This window comes from Euleptes europaea, chromosome 6 (assembly GCF_029931775.1).
Source record: "Euleptes europaea isolate rEulEur1 chromosome 6, rEulEur1.hap1, whole genome shotgun sequence".
Lineage (NCBI taxonomy): Eukaryota > Metazoa > Chordata > Lepidosauria > Squamata > Sphaerodactylidae > Euleptes > Euleptes europaea.
The window spans coordinates 88425096-88452239 of NC_079317.1; the positions used below are offsets into that span (position 1 = coordinate 88425096).

Here is a 27144-nt window from a genome sequence, read left to right on the forward strand (position 1 = left end):
TCCTTGATATACATAGCAACACTCCCTCCAATACGCCCTTCCCTGTCATTTCTATAGTTTGTAACCAGGGATGACTGTAGCCCACTGGTTCTCTCCCCTCCACCAGGTTTCTGTAATGCTCACTATATCTATGTTTTTCCTTAAAACCATGCACTCTAATTCCCCCATTTTTGCTTGGAGGCTTCTAGCATTAGCATAGAAACACCTCCACACTGTTTCTCTCTTTCGACTTGCCTGGCATGTGCCTTTGGGCATCTTTAAGTGACTAACCCATTCCCTTTCATGTCCAAGTAATTCCCATATGGGCAATCTGAAGCAATTTTCCCTTTGTCCATGTGTACTGAGTTTGCCCGAACCGGATGCTTCTCAGCTCCTGTCGGCTTTCCCCCCAGGTTCAGTTTAAAAGCTGCTCTGCCACCTTTTTTATATTACGCACCAGCAGTCTGGTTCCATCCTGGTTCAAGTGGAGCCCATCCCTTTTGTATAGGCCCGGCTTGTCCCAAAATGTTGCCCAGTTCCTTACAAATCTAAAGCCCTCTTCCCTGCACCACCGTCTCATCCACACATTGAGACTCACCAACTGTGCCTGCCTAGCTGGTCCTGCACGTGGAACAGGTAGCATTTCTGAGAAAGCTACCTTGGAGGTCCTGGCTTTTAGTCTCCTGCCTAGCAACCTAAATTTGGATTCCAAGACCTCCGGATTACATTTCCCCACGTTGTTGGTGCCAACATGCACCACAACCACTGGCTCCTCCCCAGCACTACCTATCAGACTACCTATATGACGGGTAATGTCCGCAACCTTCACACCAGGCAGGCAAGTCACCATGCGGTCCATGCACCCATCAGAAACCCAGCTATCTACAGTGAAGGAAAAAAGTATTTGATCCCCTGCTAAATTTGCCCATTTGCCCTCTGACGAAGAAATGACCAGTCCATAATTTTAATGGTAGGTTTATTGTAGCTATGAGAGACAGAATAACAACAGGAAAACCCCCAGAAACCCAGAAGACAAAAGTCAGAGATTGATGTGCATTATAATGAGTGAAATAAGTATTTGATCCCCTATCAACCAGCCAGATTAGGGTTAGGGTTAGGGTTCTTCTGTCAACAGAAACAATCAATCCATCAGATTCCAAACTAGCCACCATGACCAAGACCAAAGAGCTGTCCAAGGATGTAAGACAAGATTGTAGACCTGCACAAGGCTGGACTGGGCTACAAGACTATTGCCAAGCAGCTTGGTGAGAAGGTGACAACCCTAACCCTAACCCTAACTGTCAACCTCCCTCGGTCTGGGGCTCCATACAAGATCTCATCTTGTGGAGTTGCAATGATCATGAGAATGGTGATGAAGCAGCCCAGAACTACAAGGGGGGAAATTGTCAATGATCTCAGGGCAGCTGGGACCATAGTCACCATGAAAACAGTTGGTAACACACTACGCCGTGAAGGACTGAGATCTTGCAGAGCCCGCAAGGTCCCCTTGCTCAAGACAGCACATGTACAGGCCCGTCTGCAGTTTGCCATTGCACATCTGAATGACCCAGAGGAGAACTGGGTGAAAGTGTTGTGGTCAGATGAGATCAAAATCGAGCTCTTTGGCATCAACTCAACTCGCCGTATTTGGAGGACGAGGAATGCTGCCTACGACCCCAAGAACACCATCCCCACCGTCAAACATGGAGGGGGACATATTATGCTTTGGGGGTGTTTTTCTGCTAAGGGGACAGGACACCTTCACCGCATCGAAGGGATGATGGACGGGACCATGTATAGTCAAATCTTGAGTGAGCATCTCCTTCCCTCAGCCAGGGCATTGAAAATGGGTCGAGGATGGGTATTCCAGCATGACAATGACCCAAAACACAAGGTCAAGGCAACAAAGGAGTGGCTCAAGAAGAAGCACATTAAGGTCCTGGAGTGGACTAGCCAGTCTCCAGACCTTAATCCCATCGAAAATCTGTGGAGGGAGCTGAAGGTTCGAGTAGCTACACATCAGCCTCGAAATCTTACTGACTTGGAGAGGATCTGCAAACAGGAGTGGGACAAAATTCCTCCTGAGATGTGTGCAAACCTGGTGGCCACCTACAAGAAATGTCTGACCTCTGTAATTGCCAACAAGGGTTTTGCCACCAAGTACTAAGTCATCTTTTGCAAAGGGATCAAATACTTATTTCACTCATTATAATGCACATCAATCTCTGACATTTGTCTTCTGGGTTTCTGGGGTTTTTCCTGTTGTTATTCTGTCTCTCACAGCTACAATAAACCTACCATTAAAATTATGGACTGGTCATTTCTTCATCCGAGGGCAAACGGGCAAATTCAGCAGGGGATCAAATACTTTTTCCCCTCACTGTACATTCCTAAGGATTGAATCCCCCACTACAAGAAGCCCCCCTCCCCTCTGAGGCATATCCTCGGTACGAGAGGATATCTGTTCATCCACCAAGGAAGAGGTCCCTTCTAAGGTACCACATCCCCCTACCTCAGTGAGATGGCCTCCTTCCCCAAGGGCTCCATCATCCGTGACTGGCAGGTTGCCGTCACCTTGGGACTGGGATGTGACTATTTCATCCCCGGAGTCCTTAGTCACCTCTCTGCCTGCCTCAGCTCCTCCAGTTGAGCTACCTTGGCTTGAGGAAGTGAACTCGCTTCCTGAGAGCAAGGAGCTCCCTGCACCGAGCGCACACCCACGACTTCTGTCCAGCATGCAGATAATCATACATGTGACACTCCATGCAGCACACTGGATAGCCCCCCGACCCCTGCTGCCTTTCTACCTTCATAAATGGTATTTTATTAATTAATTTATTATTATATTACTTTGGTGTTGTAACCCTGTCCTTTACTCTCTTGCACTCTTCCTGTACCAAATAAGAACTGAGTGCTGAAGTTCATTTCATTTCATGTCTACCATTTCCCTGCTGCCAGCGGGATTTTCTGCCAGCTGTTTTATAAATCTGTAGCTATATGGTTACAGTGTTAGTACACTAGAGCAATATAGCTACTACCATTAAATAACTCAGCAACCCAAAAACTCTCTAGTGGTACAGGAGAAAATGGGGGTGTAATGGAATACTACAGAGAATATCCCAGTGTAGAAGGTTTGTTGCCGTTGTGAAGGCCTGTAAATTTGCAAAGACAACAGAACAGGGAATCGTCCCTGTGTGGGAGCAACCTACATGGCTCAGAAGCATAGCTAGGACATTTCATCTAAGCTTTCTTGAAGTCAACAGATCTGTACCAGTCTGAAACTACCAATATCCTATCATTACAAGTGACTGATTAAGCCTGTCACAACATGAAACATTTAACTGCATGACAACTGAAGAGCACAATGACATAAATCCTTTGCCTGAGGTTTACTGCCTCTGATTGGGGAGATTAAGAGGCTCAGAGTTGAACTTCCTCAGTTGATTTGAGAAAACGTCGATCCTCAGTTCTCAGTAATGATGACTTCTTTGCACAGTGATTCAATATAGGTGGTTCACGGTCTATCTCTTTTCTTTAGTTGCCTGTACTTTCCACATTCAAAAGACTCAAGGCAGACAAAGGACATCTGCCATTTTTCTGTGTTCTCGGCACAACATAGTTATGTGTGGAATGATCCAACCAAAGTTAAGATCCTAAAAAAACATAGATTTTGATGGAAAAGTAAAGCAAACTCTCAAATACTGTTATTAATGGGACTTAAAAATAATTAACTTTGGCTGGATTATCCCCATTACATTATCCAAGCATGGAAAAAAGGAATAAGAAGGAACAAGGGCTAAAATAAATGTTTGCCCACCTGCATCCCATGCCTTTTGTACCAATCAAACTAACGAAAACCTTCTTTTCTTTATGGCTTTTTCCTCCAGACGATGCAAGTCCCGCAACACTGCTTTTGCCTTCCTAAAATAAGAAAAAAGAGGCTATAAGCATTTCTGAAGTATTACAGCCCATTGGCTAAATAACAGTACTTTCCCCATCCCCATCATTATCTAAGCAATTGTTTCACAGAACAGCAGTAAAAATTAGATCAGTGACCCACCAGCGTAGTACCCATAGGTGCCATGTTACCTACTGATGTGTTTCCTCGCACCCACTAGTTTCTCTGAAGCAAAGAGCCAATCCTGGCTTTTTCTCCAGCTTACTGGAGCAGGAGATACTTCAGAAGAGTTTACGAGAATCAGCTTTGGGTCTGTGGGAAGCTTTCATTTGGAAATAGTTGCCTATCATATGACGTCCCTTGGCTTGAATTCCCAACATTTTGGATTGCCCTCTAGTAGCCATTTTGTGACTGGTACTGTTGCCATGAGTCGGAAGTGACTTGATGGCACTTAACACACACACACACACACACACACACACACACACACACACACACACACACACACACAGAGTCTCCATGACAGCCATTTGGTGGTAGTAACCACTGCTCTAACTAAAAATTGTGAAAGTACCCACAGGCTCAACAATGTCAAGGATCCCTGCCTTAGACATATTAATAGTCAACAGTCAATGACGGGACTGTGGTATGAACTCTTAGCAGGTATGCACTCCTTGTGGAGACCCTATACACAGATAAAGGCAGCATAACGAAAACACCTTTTTCTTTGGGTGAAGATATAGTAAAAGAACAGGTCAAACTTCATGACCAGGCACCCAAGTTGCATGTAAAACTTACGCCACCTAGAAATGCTTGCTGGCAGTCTTGTGACCTGCTGCAATCACCCCAGACAACAACTATTCAGAATATGTGAGGTTCTAGAATGCCACTGCTCAGTTACATCCACTCTGAGGGGCAGTGGTTCTGCAGGATCTCAGGCAAAAAAATGTGTCTCTCCACACCTCGTACTTGAGTTCTTTTAATTTGAGATGATGGGGACTGAAACTGGCACCTGTGGCATGCAAAGCACATGCTACAATACAGCCCCTCCCCTCTGTAGTAGGTTAGTGACTGGTTCAAAGTCATTCACCCAGCAATCCTAAGCAGAGTTACATCCTTCTGAGTCTACTGACTTCAATGGATGGTCACAATACAGTTTCATGTGTGAGTGAGGATTTAAATCCAGGTCTCTTTGGAAAAGATTCTGAAGTGTAAGGATGTGTCACTGGCCACCAAGATCAAGTTAATTCATGCCATCGTATTCCCTTTTACTATGTATGGGTGTGAAAGCTGGACATTGAAGAAAGCTGAAAGGAAGAAAGTAGATTCTTTTGAAATGTGATGTTGGAGGAGAGTGATACGGATACCCTGGACTGCCAAAAAAACAAATCAGTGGGTTATAGATCAAATCACGCCTGATCTGACCCTAGAAGCTACAATGACTAAACTGAGGCTATTGTATTTTGGTCACATTATGAGAAAACAAGAGGCACTGGAAAAGACAATCATGCTAGGAAAAGTTGAGGGCAGCAGGAAAAGAGGAAGACCCAACAAGAGATGGATTGACTCAATAAAGAAAGCCACAACCCTCAACTTGCAAGATCTGAGCAAGGCTGTCAAAGATAGGACATTTTGGAGGACACTGACTCATAGGGTTGCCATGAGTCAGAAGCGACTTGACGGCACTTAACACACACACACTCTTTGGTCCAACTCTTGGACTGCTCTTTAGCCACTACATCATACTACGGTCATTTGTGGATTACTGGTCAGACTCAGGATAAGACAACTAATTATATCAATGTACATAACATTAGTTCCATTTTCCAATGCAATCTCAGTATAAAGCCAACTCATTTGTACAGTGCTCAGTATGCTATAATGTAAAAGTAGATGCAATGCAATCATCTTAATGGAAACCTTAAAAAATCCAACTTTAATCCAACAAAATGCACTTTCGCGAATTACATGGGTATCTTACCCCAGGATTTGACACAAACTGGTCTACAAACTGCCATTTCAGAGGCGCATCAGGAGAACTAGAGAAAAAGAAAAATGTTTAAATACGAAGTGTGGAAAAATATAGAAAAATATATACTAAGGGCAGTTTTATACCACAGGTTCAAATGCTTTGGCTTGCAGCTTGACCTACTCACTGTGGGATGACCTACATTTCATATTTGGCCAGGTGAAAGCAATAGCTTGTATCCCGCTACTCCGCTTGGCAAAGCTTGAAGGAACCTTTCTCTAGAAGAAGAGCAACATCTTTCAGAGGAAGGCTCCAAACATGTGATTACATGTGAAGTGTGGAAACATACAAACCAATATGGTGCCAAAAATGGAGATGAAAGGAAAGCTATGTCTTGATTGATAGGGAGGCACTTCTTTCCAACAAGTTGGTCAGGCTGCAGCCTCAAACTGCTGGAATTTGGTCACAAAACTTTTTAATAATTTTTTTTTTAGGAGCCTGAGTTTTTTTAAAAAAACTAACAAATGAACAATCCAACACAGAGCTATATGCTGATAAATTCATTAATACATTGTATGCCTACTTCTGTGTTGAATTGTGGCATGTGACTACTCTCCTAGTTCTCGAGTGTATTATCACTCTTCTATCTGGGAGGATGGCATTGCTAATCTGTAAACCATACAAAGCTGGAATATAACCTTGCCAACATAAAATAGCCACAAGCAACATCTTCAATATCCACAAAAGAGTGTTGCTTGGGAAGTGTGTAGACTATAATCAGTAGAGACTAAAAGATGCTCCAAAAGATGCAATGAAAAATAGAATATTCAAGCTATATGATATATATATAATATGTTTTCAGAGGAAAGACTATTACCTTTTAACAGGTATCATGCCGACATCTGTATTGAAAAAAAATACATCCGTTAACACCACTGGCAGATGGTTTCAGTTAAATCCCACTAAAGTAATTGTGATGAAACAGCACAGATGTTATTTGATGTCCCATCCTGTTGATCAATCTCTCCCGACCACAGAGAGATGCACTTTGCTTGCTAAACAGCCTCTCTACTCACAGAGCAACCCTGCCCTTTCTGACAATCTCTGTCTCGCATGTGTATGTCAGCCAGTTCTCAAATCCCTCTCCATGTTCAACCCTTTTAGTGTCCCCTCCCATGGGAGGAAATTATTCCCAGTGTTTAATCGTTATTGAGAATTCCTTCCCCAGCTCTCAAAAGAAAAGAGGGAAAACACATGCAATATATCCTTTGCCTACTGTGTTCCTCTCTCTCCGAGCTTTTTCCTGGGACCTGGGACTGCCAGCAACAGGACAGAGCAGCTCTGAGGCGCTATTTTAGATTGGGGAAAGGGCATAGGCTTAACCCACCCTCCCCTCAAGACATATCATCATCATTGTCATCATCAAGATTTTTACCCACCTCTCTGCCCCCATAGGGCCACCAAGGTGGCTAACCCATTAAAATATACATCTTAAAAGCCATAAAAACCAATACAAACACACCATTAAAACAAGTTAAAACCAGAGTTCAAAATAAGGGCAAAAGATAAAACAACAGTTAAAATATTGGGGAAGAAGAGGGGAATCATCGAGAGAATGCCAAGCAAAAACAAAAAAGTCTTCACCTGCTGGTGCAAGATGGCAACGGGCGAAGGTTCCTGGGCAGAGAGTTCCAGAGTTTTGGGGCCACCTTCTGAGAAGGCCCTCAGAAGGTGGGGGCACCCAATGCAGGTCCTCTCAAGATGACCACAATGGTTGGGTAGGTGTCCAGGTAAGTTGGTACCAAACCATGTAGGGCTTTAAATGTCAGCACCAGCACCTTGAATTGTGCCCAGAAATAAACTGGTAGACAGAACAAGACTAGAATTATATGTTCCCTGCGGCCCACTCCAGTCAACATCCTGGCTGCAGCAATCTGCACCAGCTGAAGTTTCTGAACACTTTTCACATGCATGCAACACAAGGGTCAGATCTTCTCTGCCCAGGAAAGGCCACAGCTGGCTAACCAGTCAAAGCTGGTAAAAGGCACTCCTGGCCACAGCTTCCCCCTGCTTCTCTAGCAGTAGGCCTGGGTCCAAGAGCGCCCCCAGGCTACACACCTGTTCCTTCAAGGGGAGTGCAATCCCATCCAGAACAGGTCACACCTTAAATCATGGACCAGACCTTCTGCTCACCAGCAGCACTTCCACCTTGCTATTTAAAAGGGGGGAAAATGCTCATGAGTTCTATACGCAACTCCCAGCACCGTGTCTGTTTTGGCCCAGAATTGTAGCAAATTTGCCAAAATCATGTACTAGATAGATTTATTAAATACAGGCACTGACCAGCATAAAATCATGTACTACTCACGTCTCACTTTGATGGACACAATTTTCTTTGTGCGAATAAGATTAATCACTTCTTCATGAGTGCATGAAGAAATAGAGTATCCGTTTATTCGAACTATCTCATCTCCAATCTAAGTAAAAATCAAAACAAAACAGGAAGAGATTAAATGCCTTGCACGATTTAGCAGGTGGGAAACAAACAGCTTGCAGGCTGCCTGCAGCCCCTTAATCACATCGAAGCAACTCCCACCCCCGAGAGGTAAACCATTGCCTTGCCCTAGCAAGTCTATGTAATATTTCTTCCAGCTTGTTTTTACAATTGAATTGGAGGCTTCCATTGCAGGAAGGAATATCAGACGAAGTGCTGGAATGATATGACTTAACTTTTTCCAGGAAGGCACAAGATAGCACCCAAATTCTACATGAAACCTGTGTAAATATATCCTGGTAATGCAAATTTTGTTTTTGTTAGAACAAGTGTTTTTACATGGAAATTTACTAAAATAATAGGGGACACTATCACTTTCTTCGTTATTATCCACAATGAGAAGTCATACATACATACATATAACCTTTATTGGCATAGTTATGGTCATGAGATCAGAAATAACAGGTTTTTCATAAAAATTACAATCAATTAATATTTAGGATTGAATCTTAACCTTAACCACTTCCACCAAAAACTCTGCTACCTTCACCGTAACCTCAGTCATGAAGTCATTCAGCAGGAATTGACATATGGTTGTTCTGTAAGGGGCCATGAATTTGCTAATTAAAAGTAATATAATTTTTTTGCGGGGTTCCTCATGTAAATGACAATCTAGGATAATGTAGGGAATCTGGCTGGCCCATTCCACATGGACATAGTCTCTTGTTAAAGGGAGTTTCTGTAAATCTCCCATAAAGAACCTTGGATGGGAAAGACTTAAAACGAGCTAACATAAAAGCTCTCCGTTGGAGGGGTGAGAAGTCAATATATGAGCCAACTGGACAGCAAAACAAAATATGTCACTTGCAAGATGGTAGAGATTTGATAGTGATTCCTACACTATGCATTTTTTAAAATTTCAAAGTAATTGGTTCTTCTTACACAACAAAGAAGGTCTTCTACAGTACTGGCGTCCATTTCTTGCCACTAGACACAGTCGCAATGGGGCCTCTTCCTGGTGGGTGTTCCTACATTTACCCAGCCCCAGTCCCCCTCCTAGTGGCTTCCATTCCCCACTACATGCCCACCAGAGACTTTTTCCTTTATTTCTTAACAGGTAAGCCCTAAGGTAGTATGGGGAAAGGGGTTGGCAGCCATGGGGATAGAGGTAGGGACTGGGAAAGACTCACACGTTCCTGTTCTCATGGCATGCGCCCTAGCTGTGCTGCAGTCTTTCCAAAAACATCACAGTAATACAGATTTAGGAAAGATCACAGCAAAGCCAAGGAAAAGCCAGAAGAATGCACCAAAGTGCTATGTGGAAGAGGGAGGGGATGACCCTTCACATTAGCACTCAAACTGGACCAAAATACCAGAGTGGAAGCAGCCTAAGGTGTGTGTTAAGTGCTGTCAAGTCCCTTCCAATTTATGGCGGCCCTATAATGAATGACCTCTAAAACGTCCTATCGTTAACAGCACTGCTCAAGTCTTGAAAACTGAGGGCCGTGGCTTCCTTGGTCGGGGCCTAAAGTACAGCTCAGTAAAATCAGAATCTAGATTTCTCTTAAATATAGGTAAAATTAGTCACCCCAAAATATTTAATAATTTTGCTATGCTCAGACTATATTTAGGAATTGTAATCTTCTGCATGATTACTCTAGTCTAAGAGTGCAATCCTGAAGGGGGGTAGATCTGTGGCGACCAGGAGCTGCCCCACCTCCTCAGAGGCTTCCTGGCCGCTGTGGAGAGGGGGGGGAAAGCAATTTTCAAAATTAAAATTGGAAAAAAAGGGGGAAATGCCCCATTGAAAATAGCGAGGTGGTGCAGCCCTTGCTGTTGGTCAAGGGGGCATTCCCGGGGTGGAAGCTGCCTAAAGGCAGCTGTTCACATGTCTAAAGGCAGCACCATCCCCGGGAATGCCCGGGGAATGCTTCCCCCATGCCTTCCAGGAAAGCCCTGCCGGGCTGCACTGGCGGCGGGGGTGGTGGTAAAGGTGGCACCCAGATGCTGGTGTGTTTCCCCTTGCAGAGGCGTAGATGCCACCTTCTTCCGTGATGACACTTACGCTGGTGCGGGGTCACCCCAGCTCCAAAGGAATTTTGCCCCCCCCCCTTTAGGAATGGGCTGATAGTCAATTAAAATCAGTGGGTTTTATCTGGAGTAACTGCATAGGATGGCTCTGTTAGGTTTGCATTCAATGAATCTATATTTCTAATATTTGCAATTTATGTTTTAATTTCTGCTTTTGTGGGATGATTTATACTTCCCATTATACCTTTCTTACCAGTGTATGCAGTAGAGTGTGTAAACAAGGGAGAAACATCCACATCAATCTAGTACAACACTCTCAGCATATGAAGAAGGAAGTTAAGCAGCAGCATGAACAACCACTCTGTTCAAATTTTGGGAGCGGCCCAGATGAAATGGATGTATGAGTAGGTAGTCAACCAGTTGCAGAACTGAAAGATCAGTGCATTCTGTCAGTGGACTACTTTTCAGTTTTACTCATGGAATCTGCTTATCAGTTATTGTTACATGGTACTTGACTTATTCACATGCCGTGTCAAATTTAATCCAGGCTTAAAATCAGATATTTCAGTCACACACTGAGCAGATGTTAGGTTATACAATTCATCATTGCCAGAAACACACTACAGTCTAAGCTGTAGAAGTTTTTCCTTATTCAGTGACCAAGGGCCATTTAACCAGGTATTAGCACAGCTCCTACTAGTCTGTCACAGAAGATCTAAGCCATAATTGCCCCAGAAATCCTCCCAGCAACACTGCTCCTCCAACCGGAGTTAATTTGTGTTTGAAATTCCAATCATTCAGCTACTGATGGCATTCTGTAGCTAATATTTGCATTTTTAGTATCTGCTAGAGCCGAGATGAAATTTCACGATGTTCATTTTTCACAGCAAGATGACATTTCAGGCAGTGAAAGGTTTTCTCCTTTAGAAATCAAGAGAGGTGAGTAAGCACCTGTGCGTTCTCTTGTGTCTTGTTATATTGTTTCAGTTACCCGAGGGGAGAGAGTGACTCAGAAAATATGTATTTATTTTGGTGTTTCATCTCACTTTCCTCTGTACAATGCAGACATATGCTGATGGGGATATCATCCAATTATAATCTTAATCAAGTTTCAATATGAAAGTTACAAGTTCTGTGGTTACTACCCTCCTGGACGAACCAGAGGGGAAAAAAATTTCAGTTCCCAACCTCCAGGGTAGGGAGGTTAGTAACCACAGAGGAGGGTAGTAACCACAGAACTTGTAACTTTGAAACTTGATTAAAATTATAATAGGTTGTTTTTGCTGGAACACTATCATTCTAACAACCTAGGTTCTTCTTTTTGAGGGGATCTCACCCAAGCAAAAACATTTGCTGATGTTTCCATCATAATTGTCCCAACTGGAATTTTGATACACCGCATTTGTCCTTTCAGCCAGTAACTGTATAGTTACAACCAAGTAGACACAGAAACAAGCTGTGAAGTCTTCTGATTCCATGTAAGCATATGTTTGCATGAGTTTGTTTTCTGTTGTTGGTATCTGGTGCTAAGCTGCCTGGTACTGCTTAAAAATATTCTATCCTGTTCTCTCAACCCTTACAAAACTTTGGTTGTACCCACTGGCAGTCAGGCAAGACCGTGAAGCCCAGTTTGGGCTGCTGCCTTTCAACAGTTTCCCTGCCTTACAGAATTGGGGAGGGATGGAGACAGAGGCTCAGATTGGGAGGGGGAGACAGAAGAAGAAGAGGGTTTTTATATGCTGACTTCCTATACCTTTTTAAGGAGAATAAACTGCCTTACAACCTCCTTCCCTTTCTCTCCCCACAACAGACACCTTGTGAGGTAGGCGGGGCTGAGAGAGTTCAGAGAGAACTGCGACTGGCCCAAGGTCACCCAGCTGGCTTCAAGTGTAGCAGAGGCAAACGCTTTGCACACATGCTAGGCAGCCCCTGCAGGGATGGCAGAGGTGGCAGCAGGCAGATCTGCAGAGGCAGGGTCAGAAGGGAGAGGTCCAAGCTCCCCCCACCACCACACAACAATAGACAATGGAAGAATGTAGATGAAAGAAAGAAGCATCCTAAAGGAGAAATGAGTCACTGCTTGTCAGCAAGAAAGGCACTTATCTCAGATTATGTATTAATAATCTATAGCAAAGTAGAGCTTCCACCTTCCCCCAAGCAAGGCTCCTGTACTTCAAAACATCTGTATAACAGGCAGCACCTTCAGCAGATGAAGATATCTGCATTAGTGCATGTCCAAGCTGTAGCAGTTAGTTTTGTTCTTGCCACATACCTATTAAAGACCTGAGAACCAAACCAAGAAGAATAGGCGACATAAATACCATGAACTGAAGATTTTACATTAGGATGAATGCATCGCTTCAACTCCTTATCTGACTTGTGAGTTACACTGACAGTAGGGAATACACAATTGTCTCCTTGAGTATTAGAAATTATATGCTTGCTCCACCTATTGGCCATTTTCTAAATTACAAAACTTCTTTCTGCTAAAAAGTGCAAGGCAATCTTTTCTTGCTCCATTTTTCTCCCACAAAGGCTGTGCTGAATTTTTACACACGATAAGGCTCAGGAAAGAAGGGAGAGTTCAGAGGGGCAAACACTTTCACAGAGGAAGGCTATGGGAAACCACCTCTGTTCATCCCTTGAAAACACCATGAGTTGGTTGCTACTTGACGTGTGTGAGTGCTGTCAGTAAGTCACTTCTGACTTATGGCAACCCTATGAATGACGGATCTCTAAAACGCCCTATTGCTAACAGCCTTGCTCCAGTCTTGCAAACTGAGGGCTGTGGCTTCCTTGATTGAATCAATCCATCTCATGTTGGATCTTCCTCTTTTCCTGTTGCCATCAACTCTTCCTAGCATTGTTTTTTCCAGTGACTCGTCTTCTCATAATGTGACCAAAGTATGATAGCCTCACTTTACTCATTCTAGCTTCTAGGGAGAGTTCAGGCTTGATTTGATCTAGAACTACCTGATGGCACTTATTATTAATATAGTTGTAAGCCTCTCATATCGGACTATTGGTTACTGAAGCACAAGAATGGCAAATTCCACCCCCACCCCTCTTTACTTGCCACTTTGGCCTAAGGGAGAGCACAATTTCTCTAACAGCTTGTACAAACAAGACAAACAATGTCATACAGAACCGAATTTGTCCTTTCTTCATACCCTAAAAATATTTTTCGTAGTGCCACTTCTGCTGTTGATATAATAGAGAGAGAGAAAAGAAAGACTGGTGTCATGAAAGTTTTTTTTTTTTAATAAAGAAAAGCTGTCATAATAAAGAAAATCCCTGTCATGTATTACTAGCCTTAATGGAGCACACTAGCCTTAATGGAAGGCAATAATAACAAACTCGGTCTTTCATGGAATAAATGTTTGCTATCTTGTTCATAGTGTTCTCTACATACACTTAGCAGAAGGCTTTATGCCTGCTAGTATCAATATATTCATTCATTCAAGTCTTTATTCGGTACATAACCAGCAGAGTTGCAAAAAGTCTAATACACAGGTATATCTAACCCGCCATCCAAATGCAATGGATGGGAAACAACACCCCACAATAAAATTTAAAGCTGACTATAAATATAAAATATATAGCCCAAAATATAAAGCCCAACAAATCACCTAAATAAAGTTATCTTCACTAGGTAGCCCTTCATTTAGATCAACACTTTGTCTTTGTGAATTTTAAGGGCTATAGCTAAAAATCTGGGCGGATCGAGTCGATGGACCATATCATATTGCACTGTAGGTTTTATGAAACAAGTAGAATGAAGCTTATTTCTCCAATAATAAAGAGATGGCATGGAATTACCGATGCCGAAATAAGCCAGAAACTATTATTTGAAACAAACCCGGAGTTTATATTGACTTGTGCTAGTATCAATGCATTAAACACCACCATGTCGTTATCACTGAAGGACTGACTAGAGGATTGAAAAGAGCTCAAATACATTATCTGATCTTTTCAGGTTTTCCTTCACTTTTACATTTTCAAAAAGGAACTTTATTTTACCAACGGAAGTATAAACAGCAGAATCACAATGGTTTCACATTTTCCTTTTTTAAAAAACATGTTTCCTTTCACTCTGCTATTCATAATAATGTGAAGCCCTTTTTAATCAATAGAGTCCTCAAGGTATGAGAGCTGGGGGGGGGGAGAAGCAAGATGAAGCACATGAAAGAACTAAACGCTATCCATTCAGGAAAAAAATTGAAAAATCACAGGAAAAAGAGGTCAACTCCACAAATGTTTCAGTCACATATTATTCAAACACACAGAGAGAGATTTAGTGGCGCAGAAACAACATTTCTCATGGCTCAAAGAAATGAATCAGGATGGTATAGAAAAAAGAGAGACAGAAACTGATATTATGATAGAAGATCATTATGCCTTTTCTCAGACCACTTTTTTCCAGCTTAGAAAATGTGTGGAGATTTAGTGAAATAATGCAGATGGATGAAATTTCAGAAGCAGTTGGCTTTATCATGAGACAGCAATTTAGAACAATGAACTGCCTGTCAACTCCCCTTATTCACTTGGTTTTAAACAGTGTCTCATACAGACTGTTATGAAGGTATTTTAGGCTGATCCTTAACATTTGCTACAAACTGCTACTATTAGTTTTTTATTAATGGATATACTCTTAGCGTTAACAAAGTGCTGTTAGGAATGTACAAGTTTTCTTTGTTCATATATGCTTTCTGTCTATGTTCAGCAAAGTTCTTTTGTAAAGACAACCTTTGAATATCTCTGAATATGATTTGGCTCATTATCGCACATTTTCCAAACAATTCACTAATTCGAATGAATGGGAGCAGCTACCGTGAAGTCGCTTCTTATGAGATTTTGTATTGAATGTATTTTGTACTAAATACCTAAATAAAAAGTGCACACAGTGTGTGTATCCATTATGCAGGGTTCATGACTATATAAATTGTAGCTTGATAGCAATATTTTCCTTTTTTTTATTAAGAGAAAATGAGAATACAACAATAAAAGAAAATGGAAATATAACCTTATTAAAATACACATACTACAAATTCTTGAAAATAAACTAAAACCAGGCTGCTAATATAACTAAAATATCCATACCAGTTAACCAAACAATACACTATCTATTTATCTAAAATCCGATGATTATCTCCCTCTGAGATTTACACATTGGAGTGTTTTTTCCATCCTTGAGATTGTTACATTCCAGCAAGCGTCCAGTTCTTCTGTATTTTTGTCTTTATTATAATATGTCAACTTAATTAAAGCACAAGAGCAATATTTTGCTGGTAGCTATTCTGGTAAATTCTAAATGAAGAAGCCACAGTATATATACGTGAGTGCACTACATAACAAAACCCCCATTTCCATGATGTAGTGAGCATGTATAGCAATTGCTAGGACCAAAGCCCTTCCTGTGATCTTCATCACCACCAAGGGATCTTTCTTGGCCATCTCCTTTAGAACCTGGTCACAGCTATCATGTCACGACTTCATGTCTAGGCCTCAGTACCCCAGAGGATTTGATCCAAATTTATTTCAGACTGGATCTTGCTACATATAGTCTGTATTCTTTGCTGAAAGGGATCTGAGGGCAGAGAGGACTCATTCCAGTGGTTCAGGTTTTGTGGAGGTTATTTTGCTTTGCCACCTTCAGTTCTTCATTTTCTCTTCCTCTGGATCCCTTTATAGATGCACTAGAGACATTTTTTTACACAACTCTGCCCACAACCCATTCCTGGGCTGACCGCGTATGCGGACAGCGGGGAAGAGGTGCAGCAGCGCCTCCTCCTAAGCTGTTTCGCATACGCCGTGAAACAGAAAAAAGCCGCCTTGTGGCTTTTTTTTGTTTAAACGGGGCCTTTCGCCCCATAGAGAACAGCAAGGCTGCGCCTGCTAAAAAGCAGGCACAGTAATGCTGTTTCTGGCGCCAGCATACTGGTGCGAATGGGGACAGGAAGCTGCCTAACCGCCTAACTTGCCAGGGGACATGCCCAATGTGGGGGCTCCTCCCAAGTGGCAGGGGAATCACCAAGTGGCTCAAGCCCAGGTGGGGTCCCACTTCCTGCCATCTCATGGTACTTCCAGCAGTCAGGCTGGCAGTAGATTGTTCATTGGCCAGCTGGCTGGTTGGACAATGCCTGGATTCAGCCCCTATGCAGCGCCAAGGCCCTGCTCGGCTGTAACCAAGCTGTGGCCAATTTCTATTCCAGCACTGTGTACTTTCTGGTTTGTGGTTAATTTTTTCACAACTCCTGGTACCCTCTTTCCCCTTTAGTGCTAGGGTTTCTACTTCAAACCACTTTGCAGTTTTGTCTAACATTCCAAGGCCTCCCAGAGCAACACTCTGCCTACAGCATAGTAGACCCAGCCCCCTGATTAAGGGAACATGTGGAAAATGCGGAAAATACTGGTTATTAGTATCCCTAAATTTTACAGTGTAAGACAGTCCTTGAAATTAGGATATAATTAATCTGAGGCTTTTCCATTACCTTCTCAACAGATAACAAGCACTCCTCCACGGTACTCAGATGTGAGTAGTGGTCTGTTATTTTTTAAGGGATGACTTCAAAAATACTTCTAAGTACATCTCATGTTCCACGTTCAAAATGTTTCCGTTCCTGGGGTCAACGCATCCATAAGGATATTCCATAACATGTTTTCTAGGTATGCAGGCCAGAATTTTCTTCTTACCTGAAGTCCAACACTGTCTGCTTGTCCACCTTTCACTAGTTGAGAAATAAAAAGACCACAGCCAAATTCAACACCACCTCTCACGCTTATTCCAAGCCCTTCAGGATGCAGTCGATCCAGCCTCACTTCTTTCAGTTTTCTGCAATGTTGAAAGGTAGATTAGGATAACCATTTGTGACAATTTCAGCATTTGAGTTAAGAACAAAAGGAGCTCTTAAGATCAAAAGTCCATGTTGCCTACCAAAAGTCACTCTAGTCTAATATCCTGTTTCCCCCAGTTGTCAACCAGAGACCATGGACATTTTATTTAGCCAATAACTGTTGTCAGATCTATTCCACACAATTTTTTTCTACTGCCCTTCTTTCAAAGCAATCCACACAATTTTTTCACTACTGTTCTTTCAAAGCAATCTAAGCTACTGACCATTATCTCATCCTGAAGTAGTGAAATTTAGAAGTTTCTATGCATTTTCTGTACCTTTTCCAGTGCTGCCATATAATTTGTTTAATAGGGTGAATGGAACTGCGCATAATATTCCCAACGCGGCTGCACCACAGCTTTAAGATTCATGCACTGTTCTGTACCTACCTAGATAGCTTAGGTGTCAGTTGATCATATTCCACTTGATGTTTTAATGGGATAAGAGGACGGATAGCCTCAAACAATGGCAGTCGACTTGGTTCATTGATTACATATTTCAGATCTCCCACCAACACTGGAAGATTCATGGATCTACAAAATGAAGTTGAGGATGATTAGCTTGGGAATGCACAATTGTATTGATAATACAATATGTTATGATTTCTGACTTTTAGTCATGCTAAAGTATGTTTTTTCATGATAGTATCTTTCTTAACAAGTAGTAAAAAATTGATATTTTCATACATTATCAGCTGATAAACTGCCAAATAAAATATTTATCTAGTTTTGTTGTTAGGAATTTTAATGCTATATTTTTATTCCAAAATTTAGTTTAAAGGGGCTTTATTTTGTTGCCTTTCGTTACGTTTGATCAGTTGAAAATTTCATGGTAGGGTAATATGGCAGAACTTAATCTTGGGTCACAGGTCTAACACAATCTTGCGCCGCTGTCTGTTCTTTAAACATGTAGTCATGTGAACTCTGAGGAAGGCAATGGTAAACCACTTCTGAGCTTCTCTTTCCTTGAAAACCCTATGATGAGAAAAAAAAACAAAAAAAACCCCAAAACAAAACAAAAAGATATAGGGCCGGAAGATGGAACCCTCATGTCAGACAGCACTCAATCAGCTACTGGGAAAGAGCTGAGGACAATTATGAATACTGCTATTAATGATGCAAATGGACTAAAACCAGAAGGGCGTTCTGTTGTTGACATGAATAGATGCAAAAGGACAGTCCAAAGCTGTTTGACGCATATAATAGAAACATGGAATGTGGGAAGTATGAATCAAGGTACACTCAAAATCGAAAAAAAGAGAAATTGAATGTTTAAACATAGCAATCCTGGGAGTGAGTGAACAAAAGTGGACTGGATCAGGACATTTTCAGTCAGAAAATTATGAAATGTTGTCCTCTGGAACTGACAAACACAGAAGAAACAGAGTTTCTCGAATAATGAGGTGAGCTGTAGCACAAGCAGTCAGGGGCTATAAGGCAAAGTCTGACCGAATAATATCAATCAGAATTCATACAAAGACTATCAATGTAACCATCATTCAAGTTTACTCCCCAACTACAGACACTGATGAGAAAGAAATTGAAGGCTTTTATGCAGGTATCCAGGAAAAAATTGATCACAAACAGTTTAGCAGCCCATTCCTGAACTCCAAGGACAAAAGTCCTCAGGAGGCCAAAAAGGGGGCTGCGCCAGCATTGGGGGCCCCGTGCCAGCATCTGGGCTACTTACGCCGCTGTGAGTGGCCCCAATGCCCGCGAAGAGGCCCAGACCCTGGTCTCCCAGTGCTGCCGTGGCAATGCCACCCAGGGATGCTGCCTGGGCATTTCCACTGGCATCCCACCGGTGCAAAGGCCTGCACTGGTGTTCCGCGGGGCATGCTGGCAACGCGGGAGGCATTCCTGGGCATGCCAGCAAGTGGAGTTACCTGTAGGCAGCTCCCTGTCCCCTTTCGGCCCCGGACACCAGCGCTGAGAACGGCAGTGCTGCGACTGCTACTTTGCAGGTGCAGCCTCACTATTCTCTATGGGGCATTTTGCCCCATTTAAACTTTTAAAAGCTGGCGAAAGGCTTTTTAAAGGCTTTTGGCAGCCAGGAAACAGGTTAGGAGCACAACGGCAGCACCTTGTCCACACTGTCCCTGGCCAACGATAGCTCAGGAATTGGCTGTAAATGCAGCATTCTAGCAACTTGCACATTGAGACAGAGAGAACTATTATAATAATCAGTGTAAAGAAATAGAAGAGAATTGAAAAAAAGGAAGAACAAGATCTCTGTTCCACACAATCCAAGAAATCAAAGGCAAATTTAAAGCACGGTTAGGCATGCTGAAAGATTAATAGTGAAATACTTTAACTGAAAAGGGCAAAATAAAGAAAGGATGGGGACAATATACTGAAGAACTATACAGAAGAGATGAAAGGATTGCAGATTCCTTCCAAGAAGAAACTTTTGAAGCAGAACCTACAGTCTTAGAAAGTGAAGTAGGCCTGTGCATATCAATAAACCTGAACCAAAAATAAACCTGAAATTAGCAATTTCAGTAAATTTCCAGTTCAGGTTTACTGAATGCACAAACATGGAGAGAAAGCTAAAGCCGAATAGGCAATTCCGGAAAAAGCCAAATTTTATGGGGTCCAGAATAGGGTCCGGATTTTATGAGGTCCGGAATGGGTCGACCCCCTCCATAGAGAATCATTGCAGACTTCGCAATATTTCTCTATGGAGGAGGGAAGTGACCCCTTCTGGACCCCATAAAATCAGACCCCCTAACCCAATCTTCACCAAACTTTGGGGGTCGTGCAAAGTGTGTCCCTTCAAGCTACACTGTGAATTTGGGGGCTCTACCTCGAAAAATGTTCCCCTGGGAGAATTTTAAAAACACATTTTAGACTTGTAAGTAATGGCCACTGTCTGCTTCCTCCCTCAAGACACTAATTTTCCCATGATTAATTGCAGGGTTACAATCAATCATGGGAAATTGAGTTATCCCATGACTCTTAAGAAAGGAAGGAAGTGGCCATTACAAATGTGGGAAAACTCAATTTCCCAGTCCTCACACCATTTAAACCACTTGCAGCCTCATTCTAAGCATGCACATAAATCCAATGCTTAATCTCAGGTAGTGCGGAGTGTACAGTTACGGTAGTTAAATCAGTCTGCTTAATAGTTCATTCAGCTGGAACAGATCCCACAAGCCTGCAACATGAAGGAAAATGAAAATGAAAAAGAGATGGAAAAAACCAAGGCCTAATCAAGAAACCTTCAGAGAATAGGTCTTTGGCACGGAGGAAATGGCAGCAGTTTCTTTTTCTTTTTATTCCCCTACATCGGTTCCATTTATTACCCCCAGTCAGTGGCCCAAATGGAGCTGCAAATTTGCATTGTTCCAAATAATGTGAGGGTAAAAAGCAAGTCTGACAAACTGCAGAACAATACACTGGTCTATCTAATGGGAGATCTGGGAGATGATATTCTACTCTCAGTCAGGTTAGGGCTGCCAAGCCCCCACCCCCAGTGACTGCCCCCTGCTGGCTGATGGGAGGACTTACAGTGCAGTGCAGAAAGGCCTAGCCAAGCATGGCAGGAACCTCACCAGCAAAGTGATATAGCTCAAAAGGTACATTAGAAACATAAGATATTTATTTATTTTATCTATTTACTGTATTTAAAAAAAAATCATTTATTTTAGTACATTTCTACCCCGCCCTCCCCAGCAGAAGCCGGGCTCAGAGTAAATAGTTTTACATTGTGAACTATTTCATTTTGAAGAACTGGCGCTCAGAAGCACAACATGGGAGTTCCTGATGGAATCTTTCCTGTTGTAAAAAATCATGAGAACAGAATGAAACTGTAGTGATTCTGTTGATCTCAGCAGAACTATTCTGGGCTAAGCAACAGCAGAACTCAACACAATACTCTGTGCTTTGGGCAACATCTGTCATCACAGATACTAGATATCCTAGTATGTTACTTGAGGTACAAGTGATGCATTATTAAAGACAATTAAATGCTTGCTATAATGATGCTGTCCTCAAATAATAAAGGTAAATAAAAAATGCATAATATTTTCATTGAAATAAATAAATAGCTGTTGCTTTGGATGACATATTTCTTGTATTATTCTAGAATGTTTAATAACTAATGTATATTAGATATATAATGTATAGAATATAACCACAACATAAGCCGGTTTTTGCAATCTGTCAGCTAGTTACCTAAATGTAATGTAGTTCCAAAAGTAATATACCAGAGGGTGGCTAACTTAGTTAATTGCATCAGAAACAAAAATAGTCTTGTGGTCCCTTAAAGACTAACAAACTTGGTGAACACAGGAAGCTGCCTTAAACCGAGTCAGACCATTGGTCCATTCAGCTCAGCATTGTCTACTCTGACTGGCAGTGCTACTTTCTTATTAGGGCATCAGTTGTCAAAATATAGCCTCAATAAAGGAAGAAGATTACTTTTTTCAAACAAAATGAGCTACAGAAGAGGTAGCAATCAGAGGTGCACTACTATGCCAAGTGCAAATGACTACACAATACAACCAAAAAGTACAAAAACTAATTAATTTACCAGCAATCATGAACATAGTACTTTGAAGAGCAACATAAGCAAAAACACAGATTATTCCCTAAGGTGCTTTCAGAAGAGGAGACAACAGAGGGAGGAAAGGTAGAGGAAGGAAAGAGAGATGCCAAAAGCAAAGAAGAATATATTTATTTTATTTAAACGTCCCTGTGCTGCCTTTCCACCCGCATAGGGCCACATAGGGCCCCAAGGTGGTAAACATCAAAACATTTGAACATTAAAACAGCATTAAAAGTAATATATAAAATAATTCAATAAAACATAGAAACACACAACACCAAAACCAGTGAGGAGGGCCAATGGCAGTTATTAGGAGTATGCAAAACAAAACAAAACGAAGTCATGACCCACTGGCCAAACACAACAATACTGTCAGGAGGTCAGTCTGATCTCTGGCTTATGCTGGTTCTTGAGTCCTTGCAGCTGGCTTGGACTCTGACTCTCTCTCAGGGGGAGCTGGCGCCACGCCACGGCCTTGGCTCTCATGCTTTCGCTCCTGTGTACAGCTTTACTTCTATCGGTTGTTATGACTCCTTTCCCTCCCTTCCCTGAGAACCTCTTTCTAGAGATGACTTCACTGTTTAGCCTTTTCTGCCTAGTGAGCTCTGTACCTGTAAACTTGCTGTTTTGAAATCACTAGCAACTTTTCCTGCGTGAAATGCAGTCAGCTTCTGTGAACTGTCTTGTGCTCTAAATAAAGTAGCATTGCTTAGGATGCCTGCCTGAGTGTGTTTGCTTATGGGATGCAGAGGGTGGACTTCTGAGCCTGACAAATACAGGAAGACAGATGTATCTGCTTGGGGAGGGAGCTCCAAAATTTTGGCACCATGACAAAGAGGGTCCTTTTTGGGTTGCCACCCATTTAGCCTCAGATGGCAGAGGCACCCAAAGCAAGGCCTCTGAAGATGACCAGAGTGGACAGGTAGGTTCATATGGAAAAGGTGGTCCTTAAGGTATGCTGACCCCAAGCCATATAGGCATTTAAAGGATAATACCAGCACCTTGAATTGAGCCCAGAAGCTCAGTTGGGAGCCAATTTAGATGGAACAGGACTGGAACAGGACTGGAGTGATATGGTCCCTATGATCCACAAAATTCTGCACCAACCGAAGTGTCCAAACACTTTGGGCAGACCCATGTAAAGTGCATTGCAGTAATCTAATCTAGATACCAGGGAATGCACCAGAACAGCAAAGATCTTCCTATAAGAAGGGCTGAAGCTGGCTCATCAGCCAAAGCTGGTGAAAGGCACCCCTAGCTACCACTACCACCTGGTTACCCAACTGGAGTTCCAGGAACATCCCCAAGCTATGAACCTGCTCCATTAGGGGGAGCGCAACCCCATCCAGAACAGGAGATATCCCATTTCCTGGGTCAAACCTTCCCTCCACTAGTAGCACCTCCATTTTGTCAGGATTTTCAGTTTGTTAGCCCTCATCCATTCCAAAACTGCCTCCAGCAGTTTCCAGAGAGTTTCCACAGCCTTTGTTGGAAGTATGCGATAGAACTGAGTGTCATATACCTATTTGTTGCAACTCAGCTCACATCTCTGAATGACCTCTCCCAGTAGCTTTATGTAGATGTGGGAAAGCAGAGGGAACAAGACAGAATCTTGAGGGAACCTAAAGACCAGAGGCCAGTGGGCCAAGCAACAGTCCCCCAGCACCATATCCTGAAACCTAACTTTGAGATAGGAACAAAATCACTACAAAACAGTGCCTCCTAGTTCCAATTGTGAAAGGTAGTCCAGAAGGAAACCATGACTGATGATATCAGAAGCCGCCAAAAGGTCCAGGGGAATGAATAGGGTTGCACTCCCCTTGTCCATCTTCCAGTGCAGGCCATCCACCAGGGCCACCAAGGTTGTCTCAGTCCCATAACCAGGCCTGAAAATGGATTGGAATTGATCCAAACAATCCCTTTCATTCAAGCTGCCCAGCCACCTCTTGTTCAATCACCTTGCTCAAGAATGGTACATTTGAGACTGGACAGTAGTTAATTCACCTCTCCTGGGTTCAGAGTACATTTTTAGGAGTTTTTTTTTTTTTAGGGAATTTACTCTCTCCCAGACCCAGTCTACCAATCCCAACTCCAGCAGATTTAACCAGCCAGGAGAGGTAAGGGTCACACAAGCAGGTAGTAGGTCTCAAACGCCCAAGAATCCCCTCCACATAGACTGAACAAGATTAATGGTATCCCAAACAACTGGACCAATTGGCACCCTAGGGCCATCCAATCCTGTCACTGCTAATGTAGAGTCTTATGTGTAAGTGCCATATCTGAATCTGACCAGGCACTGAGAGGTTGTGTTATGTGCGTCTCACTTTCAGAAGTGAGGGACAAAAGTCTGGGGGCCTGGTTATCCAGGGATCTGTGCAAGATGCTGCTGGTGTATGGCTATCCATTCAGTAGCCTTGTTGCTGAGGAGAAAAAAAAGGGACCTTGAACAAGCCAGTATATTTCAGCCTATCTTCCTCAGAGGGGTATTTTGCAGATAAAACACTGCGGGTATTGACATTGCCTTGAACTCTCTGGGAGAGTGGGGTATAAATCTGAGCCACAGAATGAGGGGCGGGGAACTAAGGTACACATAGAGATAGCATAAACAGACAAGCAACTGGCTAACTGGTTTGTTTTCATAATATTTGGTTTTAGTCTAGGTGATGTGAAGACTGAGGGACCATGGTCTTTGCAGCTCCGCATGGCAGCTACAAGAGACCAGGAATTCGTGTTAGTGGTACCTCAACTGGAGATTAGTAGCATAATTTATTGCGGTCCTTGAGCAGTATTACAAAGTCAAAACATCATTAAAACAACAATAGTTCAATATAACAGAAAATAGCTACATGAACATTTGAGCTAGTCAAATGGGTTTGGAATTTTGCATCAGCTTTAATATTGTTTCCCCGTGTCTTACATATCCCAAGACAGAATCTAGCTACTTGTTTGGATACCCAGTGGTTTCTATCAGACAGCAGATATTCCAGTTTAGCCGCATCAGACCAGCTTCTTGGCGTTTTGGCTAAAATCAAGTGTAGTACCTCAACTGTGAAATATCCTACCCAGTCCTTTGTCCTGGTTCCTTTTACTTCCAGACACTTGGCGATCAGTATATGTGTGGATGGTATGCTCTAAGATGGTTTTAGAGTTTCATATATTTGTTTAATTGCTGCAGTGGTTGTGTTATGTGTGTCTCACTTTCAGAAGTGAGGCTATGGAGAGGAGGGACTAGGGGGACAAAAGTCTGGGGGCCTGGTTATCCAGGGATCTTGCTGCCACTATTTTTGCTATTATGTTTTTTGGTGGTTTATGGCTTTATGCTTATTGTAAACCACAACGAGAGCTTTCTGCTGTTAGGCATATTTAAATAAATACAGGCCTTTCGTGTTTGATTCTGGGAAGGGTATGGTGAACGGCCTTTAAAGATGAAGTATTATTTACCTGCTAGAATATTGATTTAAGACATTGAATGGATTTCGCTGAAGTCTATGGACTGTCTATGGGAAAGGGCCATAGCTCAGTGGTAAAGCATCTGCTTGGCATGCAGAAGGTCCCAGGTTCAATCCCTGGCATCTACAGTTAAAGGGACTAGGCAGGTAGGTGAAAGACCTCTGCCTGAGACCCTGGAGAGTCGCTGCTGGTCTCAGTAGACAATACTGACTTTGGTGGACCAAGGGTCTGATTCAGTATAAGGCAGCTTCATGTGTTCATGTGACCATAACAATGCAACACTGATCATATATATGATTTTTTGTAACATTTCACTACTTAGTAACAGGAAGTTAAGTGCTTGGAGCATCTGTTAGTTTTGTAACTCCAAGGAAGTGTTAAATAATTAACTCTGTTGAATTCATCCTGATTTCACAAGCAGCAGGCTGTGCTTTATGAATGGAGAAGCAATTAGACAGCCCCACGCAAAAGCAAACCAGGTCTGTAGCCAAAGCTTCACAAAACTATAGCTGAACACAAAGACCACCTGGATACAAGGGAGCATCTACATTTCACTTCTCTGGGGCTCATATTAATTAAGAGATGTCTGTGAACCTCTCAGCTGTGAAGAGTGGAAAAATATTCCCATCTTCTCTAACAACAACAACAAATGGGTCACATTCCAATTCTATTGAATGTTGGATCCTATGAAGCTCACTATAGCCCAAAAATGATATGGAATTTGTTGATGGTTTTTGTTCTAAAAACATAAAATACACAGTCACAAATAATCGTGAACTAAAACAAATGACCCAACAAGAGATGGATTGACTCAATAAAGGAAGCCACAGCCTTCAATTTGCAAGATCTGAGCAAGGCTGTCAAAGATAGGACATTTTGGAGGACTGTCATTCATAGGGTCGCCAAGAGTCGGAAGTGACTTGATGGCACTTAACACACACACAAAACAAATGGGATTACGTTATCAGTATTCTGAAGTGTGCAGAAGGCTTAAGTTCCCTAATGCCAAATGCTGCAAAAAGACATGCTATGACTTTCTTATTTTCTTGTTTATTTACAGCACTTGTAGTAAGTCTTAGGAAATATAACACCGCATTTGCAAACATGCATGGTTGTTCCTTAGCTGTTCTGGTTAAATGCTGAAACCATTTCACCAACATGACATCATGAATTTCTTTGCCTAATTTCCCATGGGCTATTTATTTTTTTAGAACATGTATATTACAATGCAATACAAAATGCAATGCAATACAAAACAAAATCATAAAAACAGAGTGACAATTGTCACGCTACCAAATCTCATGTTGGTACAAGTGTAAAAACTAAGTACAAAGGGAGATCTTACTGGTGGTACATTCGTAGTACATCGTAAAGATAGTCTTTTTCCGCTTCATTATCAATCAACAAGTCAACCTGAAAAAAAGGAATAATTTGTTATTCTCTGCCAAATTATGGATGTAATCAAACAGCAAAACTCTTTTATGTTTAAAAAAGCCCACTGAAAGGCAGTAGTTGAGAAGAATTTGAAACCACAAACATACCCATTTTTTAAAAAAGGTCTATGGAATTTATGATTATTTCAAAACCCACACATTACCCACTAGAGTGTAGCATGTTGTAGTATACAAATCTCTTACCTGATAATGACTGTGTTGTTGAATAAATGTTTTCAGAAACCTTTTTGGCCACTCACCAAAGTAGCACATGACCAGAAACAGCAATGCCCCAAACAGATATATTCAGTGCGTAATAGCCTTAAACTATAAATGTCAGCATCCTTCTGATGAGGCTGTAAACTAGATTGCTCCTCTGAGCTCTGATGCCGCGACAGAGCTTGCTGCTCGATAGTTATTCTTTCCTCACTCTCTGTAGCAGCATGTTC

At 42.2% G+C, this 27144-nt stretch overlaps 1 protein-coding gene across 1 annotated transcript in view; it reads right to left on the minus strand.

Moving 5' to 3' along the window:
• USH1C (USH1 protein network component harmonin) overlaps positions 1-27144 on the minus strand; it is an 81340-nt gene that overhangs the window by 46205 nt on the left and 7991 nt on the right. Inside the window, exons 2-8 of the mRNA XM_056850969.1 lie at positions 26608-26675; positions 17654-17797; positions 17065-17203; positions 8215-8323; positions 6724-6748; positions 5859-5916; positions 3797-3900 (exon numbers count right to left, since the gene is read on the minus strand). Of these exons, the coding sequence (XP_056706947.1) occupies positions 3797-3900; positions 5859-5916; positions 6724-6748; positions 8215-8323; positions 17065-17203; positions 17654-17797; positions 26608-26675 (647 nt within the window). The remainder of the gene's footprint in view (positions 1-3796; positions 3901-5858; positions 5917-6723; positions 6749-8214; positions 8324-17064; positions 17204-17653; positions 17798-26607; positions 26676-27144) is intronic.